The sequence below is a fragment of the Temnothorax americanus genome, unplaced genomic scaffold (genome assembly GCF_048541705.1).
Source record: "Temnothorax americanus isolate GAGA-0224 unplaced genomic scaffold, ASM4854170v1 Scaffold3, whole genome shotgun sequence".
Taxonomy (NCBI): Eukaryota; Metazoa; Arthropoda; class Insecta; order Hymenoptera; family Formicidae; genus Temnothorax; species Temnothorax americanus.
In genome coordinates this window covers 5,818,198-5,843,539 of record NW_027509442.1, presented here as the reverse complement: position 1 = coordinate 5,843,539, position 25,342 = coordinate 5,818,198, and the positions used below count along the sequence as shown (strand labels likewise).

General features: G+C 34.6%; 1 protein-coding gene across 7 annotated transcripts in view; it reads right to left on the bottom strand.

Moving 5' to 3' along the window:
- LOC143900198 (neuronal calcium sensor 2) overlaps positions 1–25,342 on the bottom strand; it is a 145,878-nt gene that overhangs the window by 65,859 nt on the left and 54,677 nt on the right. The window contains exons 1-2 of one of the 7 annotated variants that reach the window (XM_077411265.1): positions 9,368–10,026; positions 6,853–7,472 (exon numbers count right to left, since the gene is read on the bottom strand). Coding sequence is in view for 1 of the 7 variants with exons in the window: in XM_077411263.1 (XP_077267389.1) it covers positions 13,492–13,536 (45 nt within the window). In the remaining 6 variants the exon portion in view is untranslated. Of the gene's footprint in view, positions 1–6,852; positions 7,473–9,367; positions 10,027–13,491; positions 13,537–25,342 lie in introns of those variants that run through there. The other 6 variants (XM_077411264.1, XM_077411267.1, XM_077411266.1 and 3 more) reach the window with 6 other exon arrangements.

Sequence of the window (25,342 nt, the reverse complement as noted above, 5' to 3'; positions counted from 1 at the left end):
AATGCAGCCTCTTCTCCATCTGGTTTATCCAGACTTTTCAAATGTAACCACGTGTCGTAGGATCGTGAAGCTCCGGCTTCGCGACGACCCAGAGGAAGTAATCGACGATCATTGCACGTCGTCGGAGAAGACTTTGGCGAAGAGAATTTTCCGCGTTTTATTGTTTACGACCGAGTCATGCGCCGATCGTTACGTCGCCTTTAACCATCAGGTCTTATATATTTCGCTTTAGGACTTCGCCGTCAGGTGGATTCTTGAGAGGCCGCGTAGTGGGATTTACCGTCTCCGGGGAAGGACTCCGGCAGATATTTTATTTGCTATGTCCCGATCTTTTACGGCCATTAATCATTCTTTCCCATGAATCTTCGGCGGAAGTTTCATACGGTTTGTATTTCAAACCATATACACTATATCCTGAACAATAGGCTTGTGTATGACAAATTATTGTTTCGACAGATGTAATTTTCTTCTGGTTTTCATCTCCTTCCTCCCTTTTCTTATAATTCGATATATAACGTTAGATACTAATTTTTATTCTCGCAGAACCACGCTATATTTAACTTTTTTTATTAGATTACTACGAATCGTAAACAATAATCAACGGAAATTTATATATCCATATAATTGTCTGTCTACACATTAAAGTCCAATAATATTAGAACAGTCGTGACGCCTTTGATAATAATAAAACTTATCCATCTTATTTGTAAGACCTTTGTAACCTTTTCATCTAGCAACGATTGTCAGAGGCTACGAGATAAAGTAAAGTATCGAAACTCTGTCGAGATGGAAGCCTTAGATTGTAGACAACCAATTGATTTGAAAACTACTGATCTCCGTATTACGTCTCGAGATACATGACGTACGTGAAAACGCACGTCACTTCGAGTATATACAGACTTGCGAGGGGAATAATCTTGTTTGAATAACGGACGTCGCGTGAAATGAGCGTTATTATGATTAATCGATCGCTATTATCCGATCATGATACAATAGCTACGTGTCGTAATGCGTTGATACCATGATTGCACTGAATGTGATTAAAGCGAGTTCTCAATACGGACCGCCCGGGGCCGTTCGCACGTGTAATGCCCCTCAAGTAAATCGTAAGAAAAGATCCACGTACAATGTGGCTAAGATCAATAGCTCAAGGCCGCACTAAATCCTGCTGTCGTGCTATAGATGCTCCGGTATCGATCCTTTGAAATGGCTCGCCTCGAAAAACGAGGATAAAAATTGTTTTGTTTGACGTTGCTATATATATCGAGTGCGTAAAAATATGATCGCAAATTAATTAAATTAACAAGTGTAGCCAACACTTTTGAAAAACCCATGACCTCCTTACAATTTAAACAAATGTTGCAAATTGTAAATTATATGTAAATTTCTTGAATTTATTTCAATGATTGTTTGTATTGCTTGTAATGTGTAGATAATATTTGATATATCATGATGTTAAAATCAGATATTAAAGATACGATGTTAAAGATAAATCTCTTATACATATTTTGTAAATTTTCTAGACTATAAAATATTATTGTAACGTCTGTAACTATTATTTTAAGCACAAAATTGTAAACTACTACAAACAAATAAAAAGTACTTTAATCTGCCTACTTATTATTCAAAAACAAAATGGTACTGTTTAAAATTGCGTGTCGCATATGATCGACATCATACGCTTTGTAAATCTTATTCTTGTCGCATTCGATAAGATGAATTATTCAAAATCGTTGACTTATGATACATCCAATCACGTCCAATGATGGCGATCCAGTTAGAAACGACTAGCGCTAAAATGTCAAGGGGCAACTGCCATATAGTTCGATACGAGCCAAGATCCATCTAGATACGATAGAAGTCGAATTGGCGAGCCAAGGTTGCGCAAAGAGATTTTACCTTCATTCCGTTATTAGTCCAGCGATGCGGTCATCGAATATCGTGGCTCGCAATTTTTGTATCACGCGATTACATCGGTATCGAATAGTGAAGCACGAAAACGGAAGTCTTCAAGACATTCAATTTGTAACACGTCCAACTTAGAAAACTGTTATTTTACAAAAGAATAAGAAGAGATTTACAGTTATACTTAATTCTGTTTGTATATGGATGCCAATCGTCGATTAACAAAGTTTTATAATTCGCAAATTAAAAGAGCATGAAAAAGAGAGCATGTCACAAAAATGTTAATAAAGTTGACGTAAAGAGATCATTTATAAGAGGTCACTATTTGCAAATAGTTTAAAAATTCCTAATATAATGTATCTATGCAAAAATGGTGTACTAAGAAATTGCTTTTATGCACACTGTTGTTAATAAATCTAAAATTAATTTTTAATTTTAAAATCAAGAGACACGGTAGTACAGGCGCAGCGCGAAACACTACCAAGTATATTTACGCGCGAACGCACGAGTTTTTAATTATATATAAAACGAGAAAATACGTCAGGAAAAAATGAAAGATATTTCTAACAGTATTGCTAATATTAGTTTGCAGATATTGAGAGAGTAACGAAGAATAGTCTTAAAGCATAGAAAAATATATTTTACACACACATACACATATACATGCGCGTGAATCGAATATAAATCGTATTCATTATCATAGAAAGTTTAATACACTCATATCATCAAAACTGTGTGACTTAGGTAAAATGTTTTATAAAAATCATCACGTGTTATTTAATATATTTTATATATGTATTTTACTTGTTTATCTCGTTTTCTACGTTATATAGATTATAAAAAATAGCAAACTTGAATTAGCGGGATAGCGAACAAGTAACGAAACTATGTGTAGAAAATGCCTTAATAGTTCACGTATGTTCTAAAGCCATGTGCGACAAAAGCCGTCCCTATGTAATAAAAATCGTTTAAGCAGGCACAAAGGGGAATTCCGTACCGATCGGGTACTTTACCGTAACGACCGTTGGAGCGATTTACGGGGCTATCGAAAGTCTTTTTAAGAAGTTACCGGTGAGCCAACCACGAAACAAATTATTCAAATTGCTTTCGATCCAGCGCGGCGGGTCAGTTGAACAAGAATAGACGCTTGGTCCCCGTAGTACCTGATCTGTACGAAGATTTCGTCGTTTGTACTATTTGCTCCTATATGCTACAAAGATGTATTTATGCATACGAGCTCTATGAGTACTTATTCGGCGGAGTCGATATCAGCACGAATTTATCGCCCATTCTCACGGAACATATGTTTTGCGAAAAGCGATTCGCGAATTGTCAGCAACAACAAAACATCGATCAATAATTTTAAAATTTTTAAATAATTTTTAGATGGTTAAAAGCAGCAATTTATATGTTATAAAAAACAAATCACTTTTTATTCAAATAAATTTTATTTTATTTGATATTCAAAAAAAGCGTGACTATAATGGAATATACTTCTGAAACTATCGAGAACCCACCACAAAAACTCTCTTGTATTTTCAAAATATTGTAGTAAAAATATTTTTAGGGTTCTTTTAATTTACACAAATCTCTAAAAAAATGTTGTATGTAATGCGTGTGTGATCATATTTATTAAAAATATTATAACAGAATATTTTATTGCTTCAAAATTAATGTCGCTTTTTAACCATTTACTCATGTTTGAAACAATGAATATAACAAAATATAGAAAAGTATTTTAACAATTATTCTTTAAGCTTAATAATGCTTGATATAGTCTCACGAAAGAAAGCGAATGTGAGGCTCAATTAATATTAATCAATCCACGTAATCGTAAAACGTAAAAGAACGTAGATAAAAGATAAGCTATGAATTTATTATTATACGACTTTATGCTACTTTCAGCGTACATGTCTGGACTTCAACGCAGCTTCTCCATATATTTAAAAAGTTTGAAAAACCGAGAGATATGCATTTACTGCTTCAGCTCGTATCATACGGGTATCATACTCGTATAAGTAGAATAGCTTTAGAATTTCTAAGTTCGCGCGATCTACTGAGAATTTAAATTAAAATAAAAAAATCTAACATGTGTAAATTAATGCGTAAGAAGATATTATTGAATGTGTGTTTCAACTGATTATGTTATATGATATTTTTTATGTTAATAATTCTCTCCCACCAGCATTGTACTCGAGAAGTATTATAGTTTACAGTAATTTTCAGTAAACTTTATGAAATAAATTACCAGATCTTCGTTTTTATAACTGACAATTGAACTATGTATGCAGCTAATGTCAAATTATACGTAAAAGAGATACCAGACAGAACATGTTTTGTTACTGCTCTTATAGATATAAAAGTTATTTATAAAAACCAAACAAAATTAAATTTAAAAAAAAATTTGTAAACAAGAAAATGTCAAGTTCCAAATCCTCAGAAACGAATTCGATTAACGTTCCTTAAATTTAAAAGCTGTGACACCTGAAATCAATTTAATTTCAAAACAAGAGATTTTTACGCTCAAAAAGCGTATTACTCGTTTCATTCTAATTATTTAAAATTATTTTAGGTATATATATATATATATATATATATATATATATATATATATATATATCGTTATACACTATACACATCTGTCAATTTCTAAACTCCGTTTTGAAGTTACTGCTTCAGTATTGAGACTCGCGCGGCATTCGACATCGATTTCGTTGATCCTGTGAAGGAAAAACTGATGAGAAAAACGGAAGAACGATTGCCTTCAACGACGTTATCTCGAGGACGCCTCGCAAGTGTGCCGCGATGAACATGAAAACGGCCGACGAGCCGAAGATGATGGACGAGAGGTTACTGCCATGAGATCGACCATGAATTATGCAGACACTTCAAGCCTCATGGCTCCGCAGCGGTTAGACGGGACGATGGGAGGCTGAACGACGAGAAACGTTGTTAATGCGCAACGAAATGAGTGTTAAATCGTTCAGACGTCAAGTCACGAAACGTGCTATTGTATAAAAACGGCTTTACAAGGATCAAGAGTTGCCAGTTGCGTCACTCAAACTGAGAAACTAATAGAAAACTGTACGTGGGATCGCCGATTATTACCCGCTGTCGAATTATTCTTCCAAATAACAAATCACATGTTGGTGATATTACAAGATTTGGGTACTTATTCATTATATAGGCGCCACTTCTAAAACAAATTTGTATTTATATAACAGTATTCATTCATGAAATATATATATGTATATATATAAACAATAAATTTAATTACCTCAACATTACTTCAACAAATTAGTGTAAATAAGTTAATAATCGGCTGTGTTTTCAAGTAGAAAAAAATTGGAACGCCCGTACAATGAGTAAGAACCAAGATTTGTTATCAAGAAATTAGAAAAGTTTCATACTAGATACAGTTATAACTTCGCAACAAACATATAACATGATAATAAAACCACAGTATTAAGAGCAATGCTAATTAGCGTTATAATCCCATCGCCATCGTGTGCAACTATATATTTGTCTTCATTTTAGCTGTGGGACGCTATTTCGAGATTATTCGGTAGTAAAGGCTTTAACATGCCTAAGTATCTCTCTTTGGCATTTTGGTTCGCGTATTTTACTCGACAATGTTAAATTTATAGTGTTCCCGTCAAGAAAATATATTTATTTGCACGCATAAACGTAAGCGGAATAAAGTAAAATTTAGCAAGTAAAACAACAAAATTATAAAGCAATTTTTCTTATCCGATAAAACGTGCTTCTGTAAATAAATTTTGTATACTATTTCACGTGAATAATTACTTTGGTTTACGCATTGTTTTCGACGGCAACATTCACATTTTGATCACGAATCCTCCTAAAATTTTAACCTAGCAAAATAAGATTATATTGCCTCATTACATTCACATCGATCATCGTAAAAATAACGACCGCGGAATTAATAGCGCGAAATTTTAATCTGTTGTTTCAATTTGCTGGAACAGCTGTCGCAGAGCTCTTAATTCTAATTAAACATATATACGGAGTGTTTCATCACGGCCAGTGTACAAGATGCGAGCAACGACTTGACTTTTCGTGACGCGAATACTCGAGGTAATTCAACGTATTCTCTAATTTACTCTTCTGTAACATTAAATCCAACTTGAGCACGCAAATCCGCGTTTTTCGTTTACAGCGCCCCAGAAAAGTCACGCTATGCTTGCGGATTTTTTCGCTAATTAACCTTCCCCCTTAATTCTTTTATACCCCGTGAATATTATTGATGGTTATTTTAACACACACTTTAAATTCGTTTTAATATATTATCTTTAATATCTTAAAACTTGAAGTCGTTAAGAAATTATTATCGTGCATGCAACGTGACATTTATGATTTCTTTTTTTTACGAGAAACCTAAAAGCATCGTCATATATACTTATATCTTTCTACTCGTTCACTTCGGAGCTGTCTTCATGATATATTTAATAACGATATCTTAAATAACGGACAAATTGTGTAGTACCTACTACTTTGCTTCATATTGAAACAAATTGTAGAGAAAAGTCAACATTTCATCCGTCATATTGTGCGAGAGACTTTGTGTAATAACAATAACGTTATCGCGCGAAACTAAAAAAAAAAGTATACATTTTCGACGAGTTCAATTTTTGACGTTACAGATACGGAAAAGTCTATTTTACGCCGATTGCAGTGTTACTATTGTTTATACATACAGATTCCTATACATCTACAGCGACTTAAAAACTTAAATATCCATGGCATCGTATCGCTTTTAACCTTTACTAAAAATTCAATAGCTGCCCTGATTGAATAGATTACCGAGTAATATACGAACCGGTAAACGGAGGGAAGATAAAGAGGATATCGGAGCTTTTTACGTTCGGTCTATGCTATCCGAAATCGAAAGGTCACGAGGCGTTAATGAACTCAGGAGAAGCTTACCGGTTCAGCGTCTATACGTAAATTCCACGATATCTGCGGATGTTACGAATCTCCCAGCGTACGATGTATCCCCTCGGCACGTCCCGAAAAAAGAATAATAACGTTCGCTCAATGGCAGGCGATCGTCTTCAAACTCCAAGTCCTCTTCGAACTCGTGCTCTTTCGCGCGCCCTGCGAAGACGCGTAGGACGCGACGATTGGAGAAACGGCCAGGAGATAAGGCTATCCAGAAGATCCAAGTCTGGCAGGAACTAACCGATTATCTCACGAGAAGCCGTCGTTCGTCCGAAAAATTGCGACCGCGAGATCGTCGCCGTTGACACGGGCTCTTTCACGACACATGGAACGTACGTTAAGCTCGCAAACGTACGTACCGCTTGCAAGCTCGCAGGTCACTGCTGTGGCAAGCTCGGTCCCCTTCCGGCTCGCGCACCCTCGCGCGCAATTCGCGAGCGCATATTATTCTCACCTCGTCGTCCTGCGGACATCACGGCAGCGCGTACAATTTTATGCCGCTGCCCGAGCTTATACGAGGCTCGAGAGCGCGTTGCTTTTTGCGTATTGCATATTCGCGCGCTATCGATCGAAGCGTCTCGGTGGTGGCCGATAAAGGGCCGCAGCTGCATGGAGAAAGAGAGAGAGATATAATATATGTGTGTGTGTGTATATATATATATATATATATATATATATATATATATGTATGAGAGAGATAGAGAGAGCAAGCCGCGTTTAACCCATTACCCCGTCCGGTTGCATTAACCGTTCGTGCTTAAAGTTTAAGCGTGAGCTTAAAGCGCGAGGATCGACGGATATTTGTACACAGCTATGTACGGGTCGAATTTAATATATGGCAGCGCTTAAGATTTCAAGCCCGTGGGAGCAACAGGCCTGCTGAATCGATCGTGATCCGGGATCCGGATGCCATTCTTTTCTGTTTTTTTTTCTTGTGTTTGATCTAAGACGCGTTGGAACGATGGAATTGCTTATTTATGTAACAACGGGAGAGGAATGCGATTCCGGTGTATCGTATTGTTTCTCTTTCCTCGTATTTACGTATCAACGCATCAACGTGGGATGTGTTGTATGCATAAAAATAGGCTGAAACAAGTTGCTTATCGTTATCGATGTGATTATTATCGCGGTATAAATAGATACGACGCAATAAATCAGTCTCTAGAATCTCATTCCGTGTTTCCCGGAAGTTCTGTGGAAACCGCGGAGTTTTACTATCGTAAGTAATTTCCATTCGAGATTTTCTCTTTGCTAGAAGTTAATCTTAAGTTTAATTAACGCGGTATTTAATATTACAAAAACTGGCAGTATAGTTTACCTTGATTACTCCCTGTCAGAGTTTAATAATATTTTTTACGTATAGCTCGATACTTCGATTGAAAGCGACATTCTGAGAACTTTTCTCATTTCGGAGTGCAAAGTTCAAAGTTCGTAGCTGTGAAAAAATATTATTTGTAAATCTGAAAATTATTTAAAAAACAAAAGGATATTGAATCAAAAAGGATATTAAATTTCAAATTAAAAAAAAAACGAAAGGCAATGTAATACTATTTTATATAATAATGAATATATAAATGGGGGAAATTGTTTTATTGTAGTTTATTGTTTCACGTCGTTCATGTTCCTATTCGCTTCCAAAAACTTTTCAAACACATATGATTCTTGCACGATTTATTTTGATAAAACTCTCTCCGAACGACCCACGAAATGACTAATCTTCCAAATCAGCAGTCTGACGTGAGCAGAAAGCCAGATCTAATCGTACGACCTTAATATCCCCTTTAAACTATTGTAATATTTATTTCTCATTCGCTTCGCGTGCAGAATGTATGTGCTGACTTCGGAAAGTTCTCAACAGAACAGGGTAACAGAAACGGGGCACGGCGCAACGTTGCTCTATCCTGCTTAGTCTCATCCGAAGAGGCGTCATAGTTCTAAAACGCTTAGACAGCGACTCTCAGCCTCGTTCGTATATACTCGACGTTCGCCAGCTCGACAGTTTACTCGTGAATTCCGGAAACTAGACGCGGGAGAGAAGAGGAGAAAAGACGGAGAAAAATCGAGGGATTTTCTCGCCCTTTTCCTCAATATGCCTCGGGGGACCACCGGACACATACCGGCGAACACAAAGTCTCCCTTCTGTCTTCGGCACTTTAACCCGGCTGTGTCGGTGCTCCCAGCCATCCCCCGTCTCTCTTCTCTCCTCTCGTTCCCTGTGTTAGCGCCCCTCGCTAATTAGTCTTACACTCACGTCCTTGTAGGAAAACGGGTCGCTACTCCAGAGTCGCGGCTTAAACGTCAGCGCACGTTCCTAAGTGGTCTTTACCTTTTTATCCTATCTCTCTTTTTCTCTCTCTCTCTCTCTCTCTCTCTCTCTCTCTCTCTCTCTCTCTCTCTCTCTCTCATTATTTTCCATTCATTGTGCAGCGCTCTACTTTACAACACCGAGATCGCCATTTCGAGTTGATAGCGCGGATAACGGCGTGGCATGGATTCTTACACGCGGTACCCACTATTCTCCCTCGTATCTCTTCGTCGACCGGCAGAAGGGATGCGTGCTCGATCAAAGAGGACGGAACGAGAACGCACGCGAGAGAAGTTTCTCCTCTCGCTCTCTAGTTTCCTCGCGATCTTCCTCTCTCTTTCTCTCTATCTCTTTCGTTCACGCCCCGCGTCCCTCGATCGGACTCCTCGTTGACCGTAATAAACAACAACAGTCGACGCGATCAGCGCGACACGTCCGGGGATCGATTCGTCGGCGAAGGAGAAATATCCCGGGGCAAAAAAAAAGGGAAAGACGCCTAGACGGAATTCTTCTAATACCTGATACGGGAATACGTCACGGAGAAAGGAAGCGCGGGGAGGCCGAGAAAGTGGACGGATCGACCAGAAGCGACTCGCAACAGGCTTTCCGTCCACCACCGACGCGAAAGAACGCCGGCGCCGCACCACCGTGCGTTCGTCGAGATCTCCGCGATCTTCCGCCGGACTCTAATGGACGCGGTGAACTCGCGTTTCTATTTTTTTCTTTACTCAGGCGCGTGAAGAACGGCGCGTTTTCCAGCGTGTACGAGTGCGGCGGAGATACTAGACAGAGCGAGGCGAAAGCGGCGGAGCGAGGTCTCTCTCCCCGAGACTGATCCTGCGTGTTGAACGACTAGCGCGGCCTCCGCCGCCACCGCCGCCACCATCGCCGCCACCGCCGCCGCCACCCGTCCCCACCGCCGTAAGGCTCCTCATGGCCTCCAGCGTTCCCTCCTCCTTTCCAACCGCCCCCTGCTGCTCCCCCGCCGATGGTTGGTTTCCCTCGGCCCGCGAAAGCTCCCACCTCCTTGTGTGATGTGCGCTTTTCTCTCCGTTCCCTCTCTTTCGGCCTATCATTCCGTCGCTTCCGTCTCTATCGTTCGCGCCCGCACGGTTACGTATATATCTTCCGCCGCGCTCTTCGGCACCTCCTATCGGAGTTCCGTTCTCCACCACCTTCCGTCGCGCATCTGACACCATCGGCGCGACGCGACGCGACGCGAAACGACGGTGACGGTGTCCGCTAATGTTAATTAATCTCGTTGCCGTACGAGCAGCTTTAGGTACCGCCGCAAGCGCTGCACGCGTGTAACGAGAGCGCGAGACTGCTTGAGGATTACGGATTACGGCGCCGCGGCGGTGAGATTTACCACGGCGAGAATTGTCACGCGGAACAGACATTGCGTTGAGTTTTCATTGCGGAGGGTCCTGCGGTGGAACTTCATGAAATATCAAACTCCTGTTTATCACAAGCGCATTAAAGTTTAAAAAAAAAAAAAAGATTACCTCGAGTGCCATGTTCTTGTGTTCAACGACTTTTGCACATTTCTATCTCTGATCGCAAATAGAATGGTAAAAAAGAAAGAAAGAAAACAAAATGATCATCGCTTATTAAATCATTGATTTTAAGTTGTATATATAAACATTATAATGTATGCACTCGTATGCGTCGTATTACCGATATACTTGTTAAACGTCATTGATTTGATCTTACTTGTATATTATACGTGAAACATGGATTATTCTCCATGAGTTTATATATTTAATGAAATCTCATTTGAAATATAGTTTCAAGCTAAATTTTCGATGCTGTAGACACGGGAAAATGTGTCATGCACAAAATCATGTTTCCATTATATCAAAAGTAAACATGAAGATTGTTTTTGCTCGATTTTCATTTGTAACATCAAAACGTGAAATTATAGGTACTAAAAAATTTTCAACGATTTCAAAGCCATGTTTTAAAACATCGTTATAAAATCAAATTAATATTAGTTTAAACCAGGTACTAAAACGTCGATATTTATTGAAAAAACCATATTTGTAAAATTTTTATGCTTTTAAAAAATAATAACGGTTTCTTTATTACACTTTTCTTTCAGCATTGTAGTTAAAAGATCAAAATGACACGTATGCACTAGATCTCCAATTTCCTAGAAATGGGAGAGAGGTTATTTTTTAGACAGTTACTATATGTACAATACAAAGCACAGTATATATCTCTTGCAGAAAAAATATAACGTAAATTTCAGAACACGCGACCAATTTAATTAATTTTTGTTCCGTTATTTTACTCTTTCAGAATAACACAAAATCTGCATAACGTCAAAAAAAATTATATAATATAATTCTTAAAAATAATAAAAAGTTAATTTATACATTAATATCATATTGTATTTTTCGATGTGGTATTAAAACCATATTTAAAAATTAATATAAAAAAATATATATGCCGAGTTATATACTGTCGTACATAATAACCAAAATAAAAACAAATTGGAACAAATATATATAACTTTCTAAAATTATCTCAATATTATAACGATAAAATAAAACAACATTAAAAAAATTATAATGTTGGTTAAGATATTAATGAAATTGGATCTCTTATTTTCCTCTCTCTATAACACAATGCAAAGACTTATTATAATCGAAAACGGTTAAAAAAGAGTTTCCCTGTAAATAACTATAATAACTATATTTAAATATAACTACATTATTGGAAACATCGACATTATTAATTTGATGTACGTTTCAGAAAGAAGATTAGAAAAACGTAATAAGGTACATAAAAAAGATTTAGTTATACAATTATATGTATCTGTATGTTAATTTATGGATTTTTTCTTTCGTAATTCTTTTTATGAAATAATTGCACAAAGCAAGGATTAAAAATTATCTCGAAAAAAAAATCTAATATTATAGTCGTACATTGTTGATAGTGGATATCCACTGTTAGAAAAATTATGATTGGGGAACTTACTCTGGCGCATGACTTTACGCTGACGCTAAGCAGTGAGAAATTCAGCGCGATTTTGCTCTAACGAAGATAAACGTGTGTCGTAAATCACTGTTGTAATATATCGCAGGTCTTGTAAACGAGATAACGAACCTATATGAATTAATAAACACGATGTAGGTGCGGAATCAAATGTATAACTAACTGTCGAGAACTTTGTCGGAAACAGCCTGATTTCGTTGATGCGAATCTAGGTGGTCGCGTATACGACAATTATTATACATTCGATATGCCATATTTTAATGGGACATTTTCTGTAATACGAGCAATTTCGAAAATGGTATATGTAAATTCAATCTTCAGATTCTATGAATTTTAAACAACATATACAATGCAACGAGTTAGGAAAAATTTTCAGACATTTTTATATTTACTTTATATTTTATATTTGTTTTTTTATTTTGTATTTGTGCACTTTCTTTATGTATTATAGATAAGTAATTTGCATTACAGACCAGACAGACCTACTTTACCGTGTCTGACGATACAAACGCGACGTTTGCTTCGATTCAAATCCCGAACGCGTCACGTTTCGTTATACATAACATCAAAAGTCGAATTGTCTGGCGCAATGTCAATTCCCATGCAAATATATCTGTCTCGCTCTATCAAAAATCGATTATCAATATACACTGCGCCGGGCATGCGATTTCGTGCGGAAAGCTAAATAATCATATATGCCACTCGTTCCGCATCGGGTCAACAGAGCTGAAAACGGATTCGAATGACAGAACCCGCGAGTCATCGTGTGATGTAATTAATATCGATTAACGCTTCGCTGGTGAGTTCCGAACGCAATGTGGGCCTACACCGCAATCGAGCCGCAGCTGCGGAGAGAAACTACCTAGGGCAAGCCCGTATACCCATAGTCGTGAAATGGAAAAAAAAAAAAAAAAAAAAAACCGTAAACACAATTTTTCACGCATCGTTTGCGTGCGAACGATACGCGCGTTTCCAAGCGTTTTCCTCGCGGCGTTGGAACACAATCAATAGGTGTTTTGTTGCTCACGTATTATAACGTATCATATACATATATATGTTAAGCCAGCGGCACACGGAGCATGTTTTCCTGCTGGATTGTTCGCGATCTAGTAAATTACTAGAAATTCCTGAGTGTTTGAGTGGTGCAATTATTGTAATTTACTAGATCGCAAGCAATCCAGCAGGAAAACCATGCACCGTGTGCCCCTGCAATAATATACATCTTTACGTACTTATATTTGCCTATACTTTTCGCATCTAGATTATCTCGCAAAAATTAAAACAAGATATGTATATATAATTTATTAATTGTCACTCACCAATACGATGCGCATCAGCGGCGAAATTGCGATACGAACATTGACCTGTAAAGACAAATATATCCAAAAATATAGCGATGACCCAAAATTACAAAATAATTACTGCGCACGTATAAAAATAATTGTGAATCAATCCTCGCAAGTATCAAAGTTTCAATAAAATATAATAAAATAACTATTCACCCCGTGGTTGGCATACGCTATCGCCGCGCCCAATATCTCCTAAGCTTTCGTTGTTCTTTTACAGCGCTTGCACAAAATATTCGAAATTTAATTATTAAGATACCTCAACTTGATATCGTGGAATACGATACAACAACTAATTAAAACGCGATAATTTGTTTAAAAATATATAATTAAAATATAGTATTACACACATTTTCGAATATACTTAAATCCAGAAATATACGTATTAAAGGAAGCTTAGTGCGAAATGTACATAGTATTAACAAATTCATATTTGAGACGCTTTTCTATTATTTAAATCACTATATACTACTCTAGATATGAGATTTAAATAAAACGCGATATATTCGAATCCGTTTAAGAAATATCGTCTTTGCAAATATCATAATAAAAGTATAATCTATATATCAACATCGTCCCCTCTCCCCCCCCCCCCCTATTTCTCTACTCCGAATGACAAAATCCCGAGATATCTACTTCGACAAGTAGTTGCCGGCTCGATTCGTTTACGAGTCGCTAATCGTGAAAGATAATCGAGCGACTGATAATTGCTGACTGTTCACAGGAAACAATCACGTTTCGTGAGATAATAACGCGATGACACACGGAGTGGCTCGCGTCACTCTATCCTCCCGCACGAGACTTGCCGCGCAAATAATAGCGCGGCGACCTAGCTTGCATAAACATATGTATAACGCCGCGCACGAAAACAAAATGCTGAGTTATTTGACGTACATTTCAGGAAATATTTATAAAGCACTATAAAATACAAATACGTGCGTATATGTTCTAAGGTAGGATATCCTGTGTAAAATAGATCTAATGTATATTTATAAACTATTTTGTCCTTTGTGTTTTATGAATTTGTTATCATCATTTAAGAACGGTTCATTCTGTCTAAATATCTCAAAAGTCCAATATTTATCTGAGTAATTTAATATTGGTATAGTAAAAATGGACTTTGTGAAGTTTCTTTTAACCTGCGACTTTTTGCTTGTTGATTTACATTTCAAATGTTTTCACCACCGTTATTATGCATTCGTCTCTTTTGACAAATAATACATCAATTGACTGTGAGTTAATATTTGACAATAAATAATACATTTGGTATTGATTTTATCTTTTGCCTAAACAAGCCTAAGTAATTTCAAAATTAAGAAGCTGATAAGATGGGAACAATCATTTTCGATTATATTTTCACTGTTTTCAATTCACATTTCATTATAAAAGTTCGACAATTAAAAACAAATTTTATAATTAAATAATAGAAATAATTATGTAACATAGTTATGTTGAATTTATTTTAAAAGATACGAGCAGGAAAGAGAAGAATGTGTATGTGTGTGTGTGTTGAAGAGATAATTTTTCTGATATACATAGCATATATGTACATATATAAAATATACACATGTCGTCTGCGAATCAGCGAAAACTCTCAATGAGAGTAAACTAGTTTTCACGAGTGTTTGAATTTCACCAGAAACGCACGCGGATTTAATACCGACATAAAGTTTAACATAACTAATCCTGTCATGTGCTTTATATCGAGCAAACGAGAGAAAAGGAGAAAGAAAGAAAAAAGAAAGAGAGAAAGCGAGAGAATAAGAAATAACTGAAAAAATACAACCATGCAGAATATCCTGAACAAGCGTATAAAAGGAGGAAATATTACAATAGAAAACTGTTTCACGTACCGGCGAAAAACGTGAAAAAGTCAAAAGACAGAGAAAAAAATTTACGAGTTTATTATAAACTTTGGAGAACTTTCTGTGAAATAAAGATAATCCTATGGAGAACTTCTTGTAAAATAAAAATAATTATACGCATAATATTCGAAACGCATATAAAAAAATAAGATTAAAGTATTAAGAAACGAGGAACGGACAGTCACACAACATTAAATATGTACATAAAACTTAATCTTATATTCTGTCATTATAATTATATTCTGTCGTTATAATCATTATAAAATGTACGTAGAACACATATCAGTGTTACAATATTACAATATCAATTATTAAGTAAAAAACACTAATTCTTTATCAACAAAATAGATATACATATATTGTGTGTGTGCTGTGTGTGTGTTATGAGCGGAATAATAATTATTATGTTTCATGATTAATAAAAGTAACTATTTCTTGAAGCAAAATTTAAATCGATTACGTCACGTATATCAAAACATTTGTAATTTTCTACTTTCAATTAAAAGCTGTCGCGGAGTAGCTTTAAATTGCTTCTACGTCGATATGATGCAACCTTGCATCCGTCGCGACGAATCTATCTATCCATATAACTCGCTTGCCAAAAAATTGGAACGCGCATCCAGTATTCTTTCCGAGTGGCCTTTTAATTTTCTGCACTAGCGATTGCCGACCGCACGAGAGGAAGGTAGAGGGCCCGCGTTTTATTTCGCGCGTATGTGAATTCATATATATAACTGCAAGAGAATGCGCGACGTATCGTTGTATGCGTATACGGCTCTTCTTTGACACGCTTCCATTTGACATCAATTTGCTCGTGTGCAGAAAAAAAAACCTTTAGCAATTACGTAGAAGATATAACGTGATATTTAGCGAGTAGAACGTGTGTATATCGCTGCATCTATCGTGTATGAAACATAAGCGGCGTAATTGCTCGCATCAGCTTATTTGTATTAACATTGCCCTTCGTGATGTCGTGGTATCAATCGCGTCGGAATTCTTTAACGCGGCAAATTCATAACGATTTGATAAATATAAAAGGCAGTTTCAATTGGAGTATTGTTAACGTTAATTATTAAATCAACCAAATCAAACTGACAATAATGATCTTCTCTCGAATGAACGGAAATCTTGTTTCTCATGCAAAATATATTTTATAGAACATATTGTTTAGTTAACAAAAGATATTGAAGATTTGACAATTTTTTAACTTTGCGTGAAAAAATTATTGTATGTATCATGTTTATTTATCTACAGACACAAAAACGCGGATTTTTTTAAATCAGCATTTCAAGTTACATTGATTTCAATAAGTATTTCTTTTAATAAGTGCATGCAACTATCGAAAAAAAAAGAAACGAGACATTTAAAATATAAAAAATACATTCTCTATGCAAAGAAACAAAGAAACGCTTTAACTCTTTTAAACATTTTCCTTTCTACCACAGTTCGTTATCGCAATTGGCAAACGCAGGCGTACAGATAAAGCCAAAGAAATTATATATATCTTATATAAATATTTTCAAAGATATGGGCATTATCCAGGAATAAATGGAACAAAAACATCGACCTGCGACATCGCCATCGTTATGCTGCAGAAACGGAATTGGTCGTAGATCTTTTCTGTATCGTTGAGATATAAAGAGAAAGAAATAAAGTCAGTAAAAAGCCACACGTGCGATTACATACGAGCACAAACGAAAACCTTCGCTCCCATGAGATTCATTCTCGTGTAGAGACCTTTCGTAGTAGAGTCAACGAAAGAACCAAGAAATGCATACTACGCCGAGGAATGTTACTGCTAGCAATAAGTGCAACAAAACAATTTAAAAGTGATACAGTTTTGCCAGCGTCCACCGAAACGTTGAATTTAAAGCACTCTGATGGATAAAAATCAAAATCTATTAAGAAATAAATATGTTAGTATATTCAAATAATGATTTTGAAAAATTCTCAACTGGAGCTTATATTTTACATTTCAAATTCCATCTAGAGTTTAATATAAATGTGAAATTTACAAAATGTATTTCTAGATAAAAGGTTTCTAAAGATTTAAAAAGATCGCGTGTTTATACCAAAGAAAATGATCGAGTTAATTAAAAATAAAAAAAATTTAACGCTTTCTCTTGTATAACAAAATACCCTCTCTTTTCACTTTTCTAGGAAAAACACATTTGAATAATATAAAACATATAAAATACTTTTTAAATTTTAATATTTTTACCTCAAATTTCCTTCTACTTTATTGAAATATGTATTAATATGATACTTCTTTGTACAATATATTTTTTGATGAATGCAACATTTATTGCCTTTTTTATCTTCTTTGAGAAAAGGTAATTTTGCAATATTACATTTTTCCGGTGTGTAGTAAAAAGCATAATAAAGACGGATTAGCATTAAGGGAGTGCCACTCGTAAAATCCCATGCAATCATCATATTCTAACATTACGTGTGTGACTGTAATTAATTGACAATCACTTAGTAAAATTACTTATTAAAATTACATAATTTTATTTCTCTTAGAACGCTATAAAATTTGTTACAAAGTAACAATATAATTCTATATATAATATACATATATATTATTTCACTAAAATAAGATGAATTTAACACTTCAAATAATTGTTATTTAATATCCGATGATAAGTGCTATTATCAAAGTTAGCTGATTTAAAGTATAAAAAACGGAATATGCAATATAATGAATTTATACCATAACGTATGAAATATTTCGATATTTCTGGTAGGTATGTAAACTTGGCTTGTAACGTACAGCGTACGTGTTATTGTTTATACAAAGTCACCGTGCTACCGGATACACACGATAGCACGGCGACGCTCAAACGAATGCGTTATCGTGTGCGTATATCGCTTTCAAGAAAATATAATTACTTCTTATAAATATTTATAAAAGTGTATATCAGTCAGCGTGTTCAACTTGTTAGATTAACAATTCGTATCGAGATAACGATAATTTTTCGAAGAGAATTATATATATTTCACGTTATTTCTATCTCATGCAGTTCATACAAGAACTATTGCAAAAGTATTACAGAACGAGATAGCGACAAGGTCTGAGGATTGTAAATTATTGTTTAATCGCGATATTTATAGTACTATTTTAACATTGCTTGAATTCGAGTCTATTTCGTATCGCGCGTTGTGGGTTCTTGCCCGAATGTAATGTATCCATTATTTCCGGATTGAGATGGAGCTCGCGGAATAACGTCTATTTGACAGTCATTTTAGCACAATCGAAGAAAACATATACAGAAATTTAGTGCTCTCTTTGGTTGCTAATTTATTGCTCTATATTCCAGATTTTGTTGCTGCATTCATTTCGTAAAAAAACAGTGGCTGCGAGCTAGCTTAGTCTAACGTTAGCACAGCCACATAAAACAACGAGAAAAAATAAAAAACAAGAACATAATTGTTTAGTATTATTTTGTTGCTTTATTCTCAAATTGCATTATCTCTAACGTCAAACAACTACTCCTAGCTACTCCCATCTATAGCTTCTACATTCTTTATGATTAATTTAAATCAGTAAAAAATACCTTTTTACAAAGGCGTTAAGTGCGCGCGCTAACTGAAGCCATACAAGTAGGAAAAATTCAATTATTTTAAAATTTTGCAGACATTTTAGTAGCTTATATATCATTAGTAGAAAAGATTGTTAATAAATGCCATGCAAAAAAATTAAATCAAAATTTCGCATATTAAGAATTGTCGCAATTTTAACAAATAATGTAAAGATTTATTAATTAAATCTGTCAAAACTCGAAATTAGGCCAACGATTCAAATATTAACTTCTCATTCGCGAAGCTTGACATTCGCAATTTTGAGATTACCATCAGAATCGCGAGAGTGGAGAGAGATACAAAATTATTACAAAATTCGTGGCTCGAAATTATCACTGGTTAATTAAAATTCGCAAAATTTAATAAAAACTTTTATCTCGCTTTGGAATATATTCGTGAATTTCGCATCACGTAAAATATTCTCTTAATGATTTCTCAAATTATTCTCCACAAATAAATATTTGTTAAAAAAGATTGCTAATAATATGGCGTTCTTTCCTCATGCATTCTTCGAATACGCAGTTCAACATAAAATCGTGACAATCTTCACAGTGAACTGTCACGCAGTTATTTCTCGTCGGTTCCCACGAGATCCATCTGCAATACTTAGTTCGGTGCCCCGTTAAAAATTGAGGATTCACGTGGAAAGGTTGGAATTAAACTCAAGTTTTCTCGGTAATTCCCGGGAGCAGTGTGGTTTCGGCAATAAATCAGCAATCACATACAATTTTTTAAGTCACGAAATTGATATATTTTAAGAAAAAATTTTAAATCTTTCTTCATTAAATGTTCTTCCATTGATGTGTGTTAATATTAATGCTATTTTAATGATAAAAAAATAGTAAACATGGATATAACGTAGTTGATAATGTTTAATTACAAATGGATAATGGAAGAACATATTTGTTCGCGCAAATTTTGATGTCCATTATGGGACAATGGGCATGAATATCAGTTATCACGAAAAGATACGGGAAAATTGCATAATATTGTATTATGCAAAAATTTGGAAAAAGGTGACTGCCGATTGATTCGCTGCCGAAATGATCGCTATATACGGAGCAATGGGAGCAATTCAAAAGATTCGGAATTCGTTATCCCTTCTGGGATCTTTAACGTTCAACGGGTCACTTAACTTTTCTTCACGAATTGATCCTATGGAGCACGACAGAGAAATGGAACTCATGGAGTTCGCTCTCTACTTTGAGAATCATTCTTCTTTGTGTTAGATATACCAATGTGCCACTTGGCGAAAGGGCCTTGACCTGGTCAAATCATTGGGTAAATTATCTTACATAATTGAACACGGCAATAACGTGGTTTTGCTTGCGGTTTTTTAAAGCTCATAAAGCTCTCACCGTTGAGAGTAAAGCGGACGTTAGATCTCATACACACGACTGCTCGGGGTTTGTCCTATTATATACTATTGAAATTGATATGACAATCACAAATGTGACAATCGCGTGTACATGTTATAAAAATTATTACGAAATATTCGCGACTTGAGCTTATCGAGTTATCGCGAAGTTAATATTCGCAAAACAATATTTTATTTCGTTCTCGATTCGTTCAATATTGAACGTATTCCGTGAATGTGATGTTAAATATTCGCTAAAAAAATGTTTACACTACACGGAGAATTTTCTCTTAAAATTTACCCTGAAATCATGGTAGTTGTGCGAGACATGTACCACCAAGAATTTTATGTAAGCTATTCTGATTAATATTCATATTAATTTTACTAAAATACATCTAGAAAAATTCAATAATTTTTCAAACTTTACCAATCTGCTTGGTAATTCTTATCACGTTGTTTGTAAAATGTCTTTTGTATATTTTAAAAATTCTTTGGTTGCCAAGTTGTCCCAAGTTTGTATGTAAATTTAAGGGTAAAATATAACAAAAAATTCTCTCCGTATACATTCCGCGATAAATAACTGTTAAAAGTAATTGCAAACATAAAGGCGTTGTTTCTTGGACGCGATTGTTGCATTGTCGTTTGCGTCCCTTGCGTCAAATAAACGTTAACAAATACGTTCCTGCCGCCAAGGAATCGTAACAATCTTCATCGTTGAAGATTATTTCTCAGTTTAATGCTCCGTTGAAAATTAAAGATATATCCCCATAAGGACCCAGAATTAAATCGTATAGGTTCTCTTAAATTATGTGCCGGATTCCCGGAAGCAGTGATTTTGACAATATAAACGACAATTATACAATTTTTAAAGTCAAAAACTTACAATTAGTATATTTTGAGAAAAGATTTTATTCTTTTTATTAAAAATAAAAATTAAAAATTAAAGAAATTCATAATTTGTAATGATAGTTTCTTTGAAGTAATAACATAATTAAAAATGATTGTACTTTACTCCCTAACTTTTGTTTTCGTATAAGAAATTATTTTCAGGACTGTAGATCTCTCATCAATCCCAAATTCAAAAATTAATTATTAAATACACTCGTCCTAACAGTTATTCTGTCCATCGTATAATAAAATAAATAAGTATTTTTTAATAAAACAAATATTATAACTTAATAATAAAAAAATATTTAAATATTAAAAATATATACTTAAACAAAAAATTGCATAAATTTGCATTATGAAAAAATTTAAGAAAAAGTGACTGTCATTACCTCGCTAGTGAAATGACTATATATATACTGAAAGATCCATCAAAATTCGTTATTTTCTGCATGAGGCTTTTAACTTTCGCGCATTGATCTTATGGGGCCAAAATAGGGCACGTTAAGCTCGTCGTCCCTCTGAGATTCGTCATTCTCTATGTCGAATACTATATAACCAGCGTGCCAACCAACGAAAGACCCTAATCTCATCAACTCAGTTGGGCCAGTTATCCTCTATTGGCAATAACGCGGTCGTTTCTGACGTTTTTTAAAGACTCATTAAAAGACTCATTTAAAGACTCATTAAAAAATTAAAGAATTAACTCCGTTGTAGATTAATTAAAACAAGCGTTAGATTTTATATGCAGAAAACACCTGTACAAAAGAAAGACTGCTCAATTAGAATCGACGGAAATGGTGTTGGAGAGCCCTCATAGATTACGCCCTATTTTTTGCGTTTTACTAAATTATAGTTTACAACCTAAAAAAAATTCGGAATCTTTTTTCAATTTAATTAGAAAAATGCAAAATTATTTAATCACACATTTAATCGCAATAATATTCAGTAAAAATAGAGAAGCCTGTATAAAAAGATAAGATTACTCATGCATCTATTTAGCAATTATCGCCAACGTAAAGTTACGTACGCCAAAGTACGAAAAACTTTTTTGTATAGTAGGAATCTGAGCAATTGATTAACCTCATTAAATACTCAATCAATCGAACCATTACAGCCGTAAGACAATCGTACCTTCGTTCAACTAGACGATTCGTGCACTTAGCGCAAGACACGATTGTATCTTTCTTGATCCGCGTATAGAGAAAATCCACGTAATATAATAAAAACAGCAAAAAAGGCAAGAAATGCGTACTACGCCGAAGAAGGTTACTGCTAAGTGCACGATACGATTTAAAAGAAGTGACAAGGTTTCGCGGTGAGTATATACCCGTCGTCGCAACGTTGAATTTAAAGCACCACGCCGCGGATAGATTTATCCGCGTGGGAAAAATGAGGCTGCGAGAGCCGATTATTTCTAAAAGCACCGTAAAAGAAAGTTTTCAAGATAATGAAATCTTTTTCATAGATTACAATCGAGTCGACAGTCAGAAGAGAAAATATAATGACGTTATCAATAATTGCGTTAAAAAAATAGATTTAATGCTGCTATCAAGTAAAAACGTTAAATGTTATTATTAGGTTGTAACAAATGTGGATGTTATTTCAACGTTTTTTAGATACATAAAATGTTCGATTTCTACCGTCTGATCTTTTTTAGTGATAAATTTCGGAGATATATATCATATATATAAATCAGAGATGAAAGTTCTGATACGGAAAATGTCGAGACTATAATAGCATTATAATAGCTTTTAAACCGGAAGCGTTCAAAGCTTGTGAATCGCAGAATGCTGACAGAGTTCAGATAAATGGCAATTGTTTATCTACTAAAGGATAGAATCTAGAGATTTAAGCGTTTAAGATTTTACATAATATATCATAAAATATGCTAAAATTTCCAAAATTCAAGAAAATAGGAATACAGATTCCTAAGAATTCTCTTGGTTCGTTGATTCAACAAGTTCTAGAAAAATAAGAACAAAGTTCAAAGTTAATAAGATACGAATCTGGGATAACGAGATTTTTTTGCAAAATGAAATTATAAAAGTTTAAAAATTCTACAGACAGAAATAGCCACAGTGCCCACAGTATACATATATGTATAATAGATTCGATATTCAAATGTTCGTAATCACGTTTATAAAAACGGATGTTTCAAACAAAAATATAAAAAAAGACAAGTTACTTAAATTACATCTTTTAAAAAGTTAATTTTGCCAACGACAAGTATAATTAATTATAGGATGTACAAACATAATTCAAATATTTTAGAAGTTAATTAATGTACGACGAATATTATATCGCACCTCGAGAAAAATATTGTCACAACTCAAAAAATTTCGATTTTGAGTTAAGCCCATAAAAAATCTGCCTGAAATGTTACTTATGTACTATAATATAGTGTCACAAAGTCTATATACGAAACCCGCTGCACAAGGCAGAAATATCGTAATTTTTTTAAACTAGTTATGGTTTCCTGGATGAATATAGTGTCGTAAGTGAATTGACAAGTGAATCACAGCAGACTTCTTCAAAAGAAAACAGTAAAAGTTTTATTATAACAAAATGTCGCAAATGTTACGTTTTAGTTATCTCACAATTAAAAGAAATTCAATTAAATTTGTTTTTCTTCTATCCTGAGAATTGTATATTTTTGAGTTGTAACAGAGTGTTTTTCTCGGAGTACAATATGTATATAAAAAGATATTAAATAAAGCTGTATGTGCATGTACGTTTATTTTGCGGTATGTTTACGACAATCTAAAAATTTATTTTCTTTATTTAAGAAATAAAAATTTCTCAGCAGCAGCTGCATGCAACGAACTTGATAAATGCATTGTACATTTGCTGCTCTTAGCTTAACCCTTCGCGTACCATATGTTACCACTGCACATGCTTGTACAGTGTACTACTAAAGTACCTAAATGCGTTTATGAACTTCATGCCTCGAACCACTAACTTTGCTGACACTATCATATATCGCAGGTGTAGTTTATGGACCTAATATCAGGAAGCAGGAATAAAATTTATTCGGTTCAGACAGATGCATTTTGAAATGTACTGTTTCTTGCGTAGTTTTGATGGATTTTCCCTTTTTAATTACGTAGGACTTGCTTACACAGCAAATCGACGAACACCGAAATAATTGATTCCTACAAAGAAATCTCTATATTTTAAAACATTATTATATTGGAAAATATTAGCACTTTCGGCAAATAAGAAAAAAAGATACATTGAGTGTTATCAATTAGTATAATGTAATATTATTATATTACCATCATCTGTACGTGTATAAATTATTTCAAAAAACCTGTTTAATTTAATTGCACTTTAAAAATTGTTTCAATATTTGTCGTTAAAATTATTTAATTAAAAAAATTAAAAACATAATAGGATTATAAAAAAAATTAAATTCGGGAATTTGTTGCACTGACGGATTTGAAGCGAGTTTCTATTTTTGTAACAATAGTTGGACGCAGCTTCAAGTTGTTTATTTCAAAAAGAAAATATACATACATCAATATTTCAGGGAAATGGGTCACTGTAAAAATGACAAGTCCTTTTTTGCATGAAATAAATAAAAAAAAAACCCAGAGAAATCACGTTTGCATATATTGTCGCAATTTGCAATAATAAAAAATTGAAATCACAAAAAGTCAAACGTGCTATTAAAAAAGAGAACTTTTATACTACCGCCACAAAATCACCGTTTCTGTTATTCGTACTGCAGTGATTCAAAATGCACACTTTATTCAAATATGCGGTTCGAGCCGATAAAACAATCGCAGCAGTAAAAGCATTTGGATGTGATGACATCGTAATGCTATCGCAAATTATTCGTAGAAATTTAAATCAGCGATTATCGTCGAAAAGAAGCTCTTTGCAAATGAATCTTAGAAAAAATCTTAACGTTTTCCATAATCGTTCTCAATACGTCTTTGATTAGTATAATTTCTTGTAATTCTGTTATTGTTCCTATAACATTATTGCAGAAAAATCGCATCTTTGAATCGAATACATCTACGTACGAATAAATTAAGACAAAAACATTTTAAGAAGCATTAAAAGATATCGAAACGCTTGTTCCTAATGGAGGGAGATCGCTTGGCATCACGAGAATTTATAAATTTAT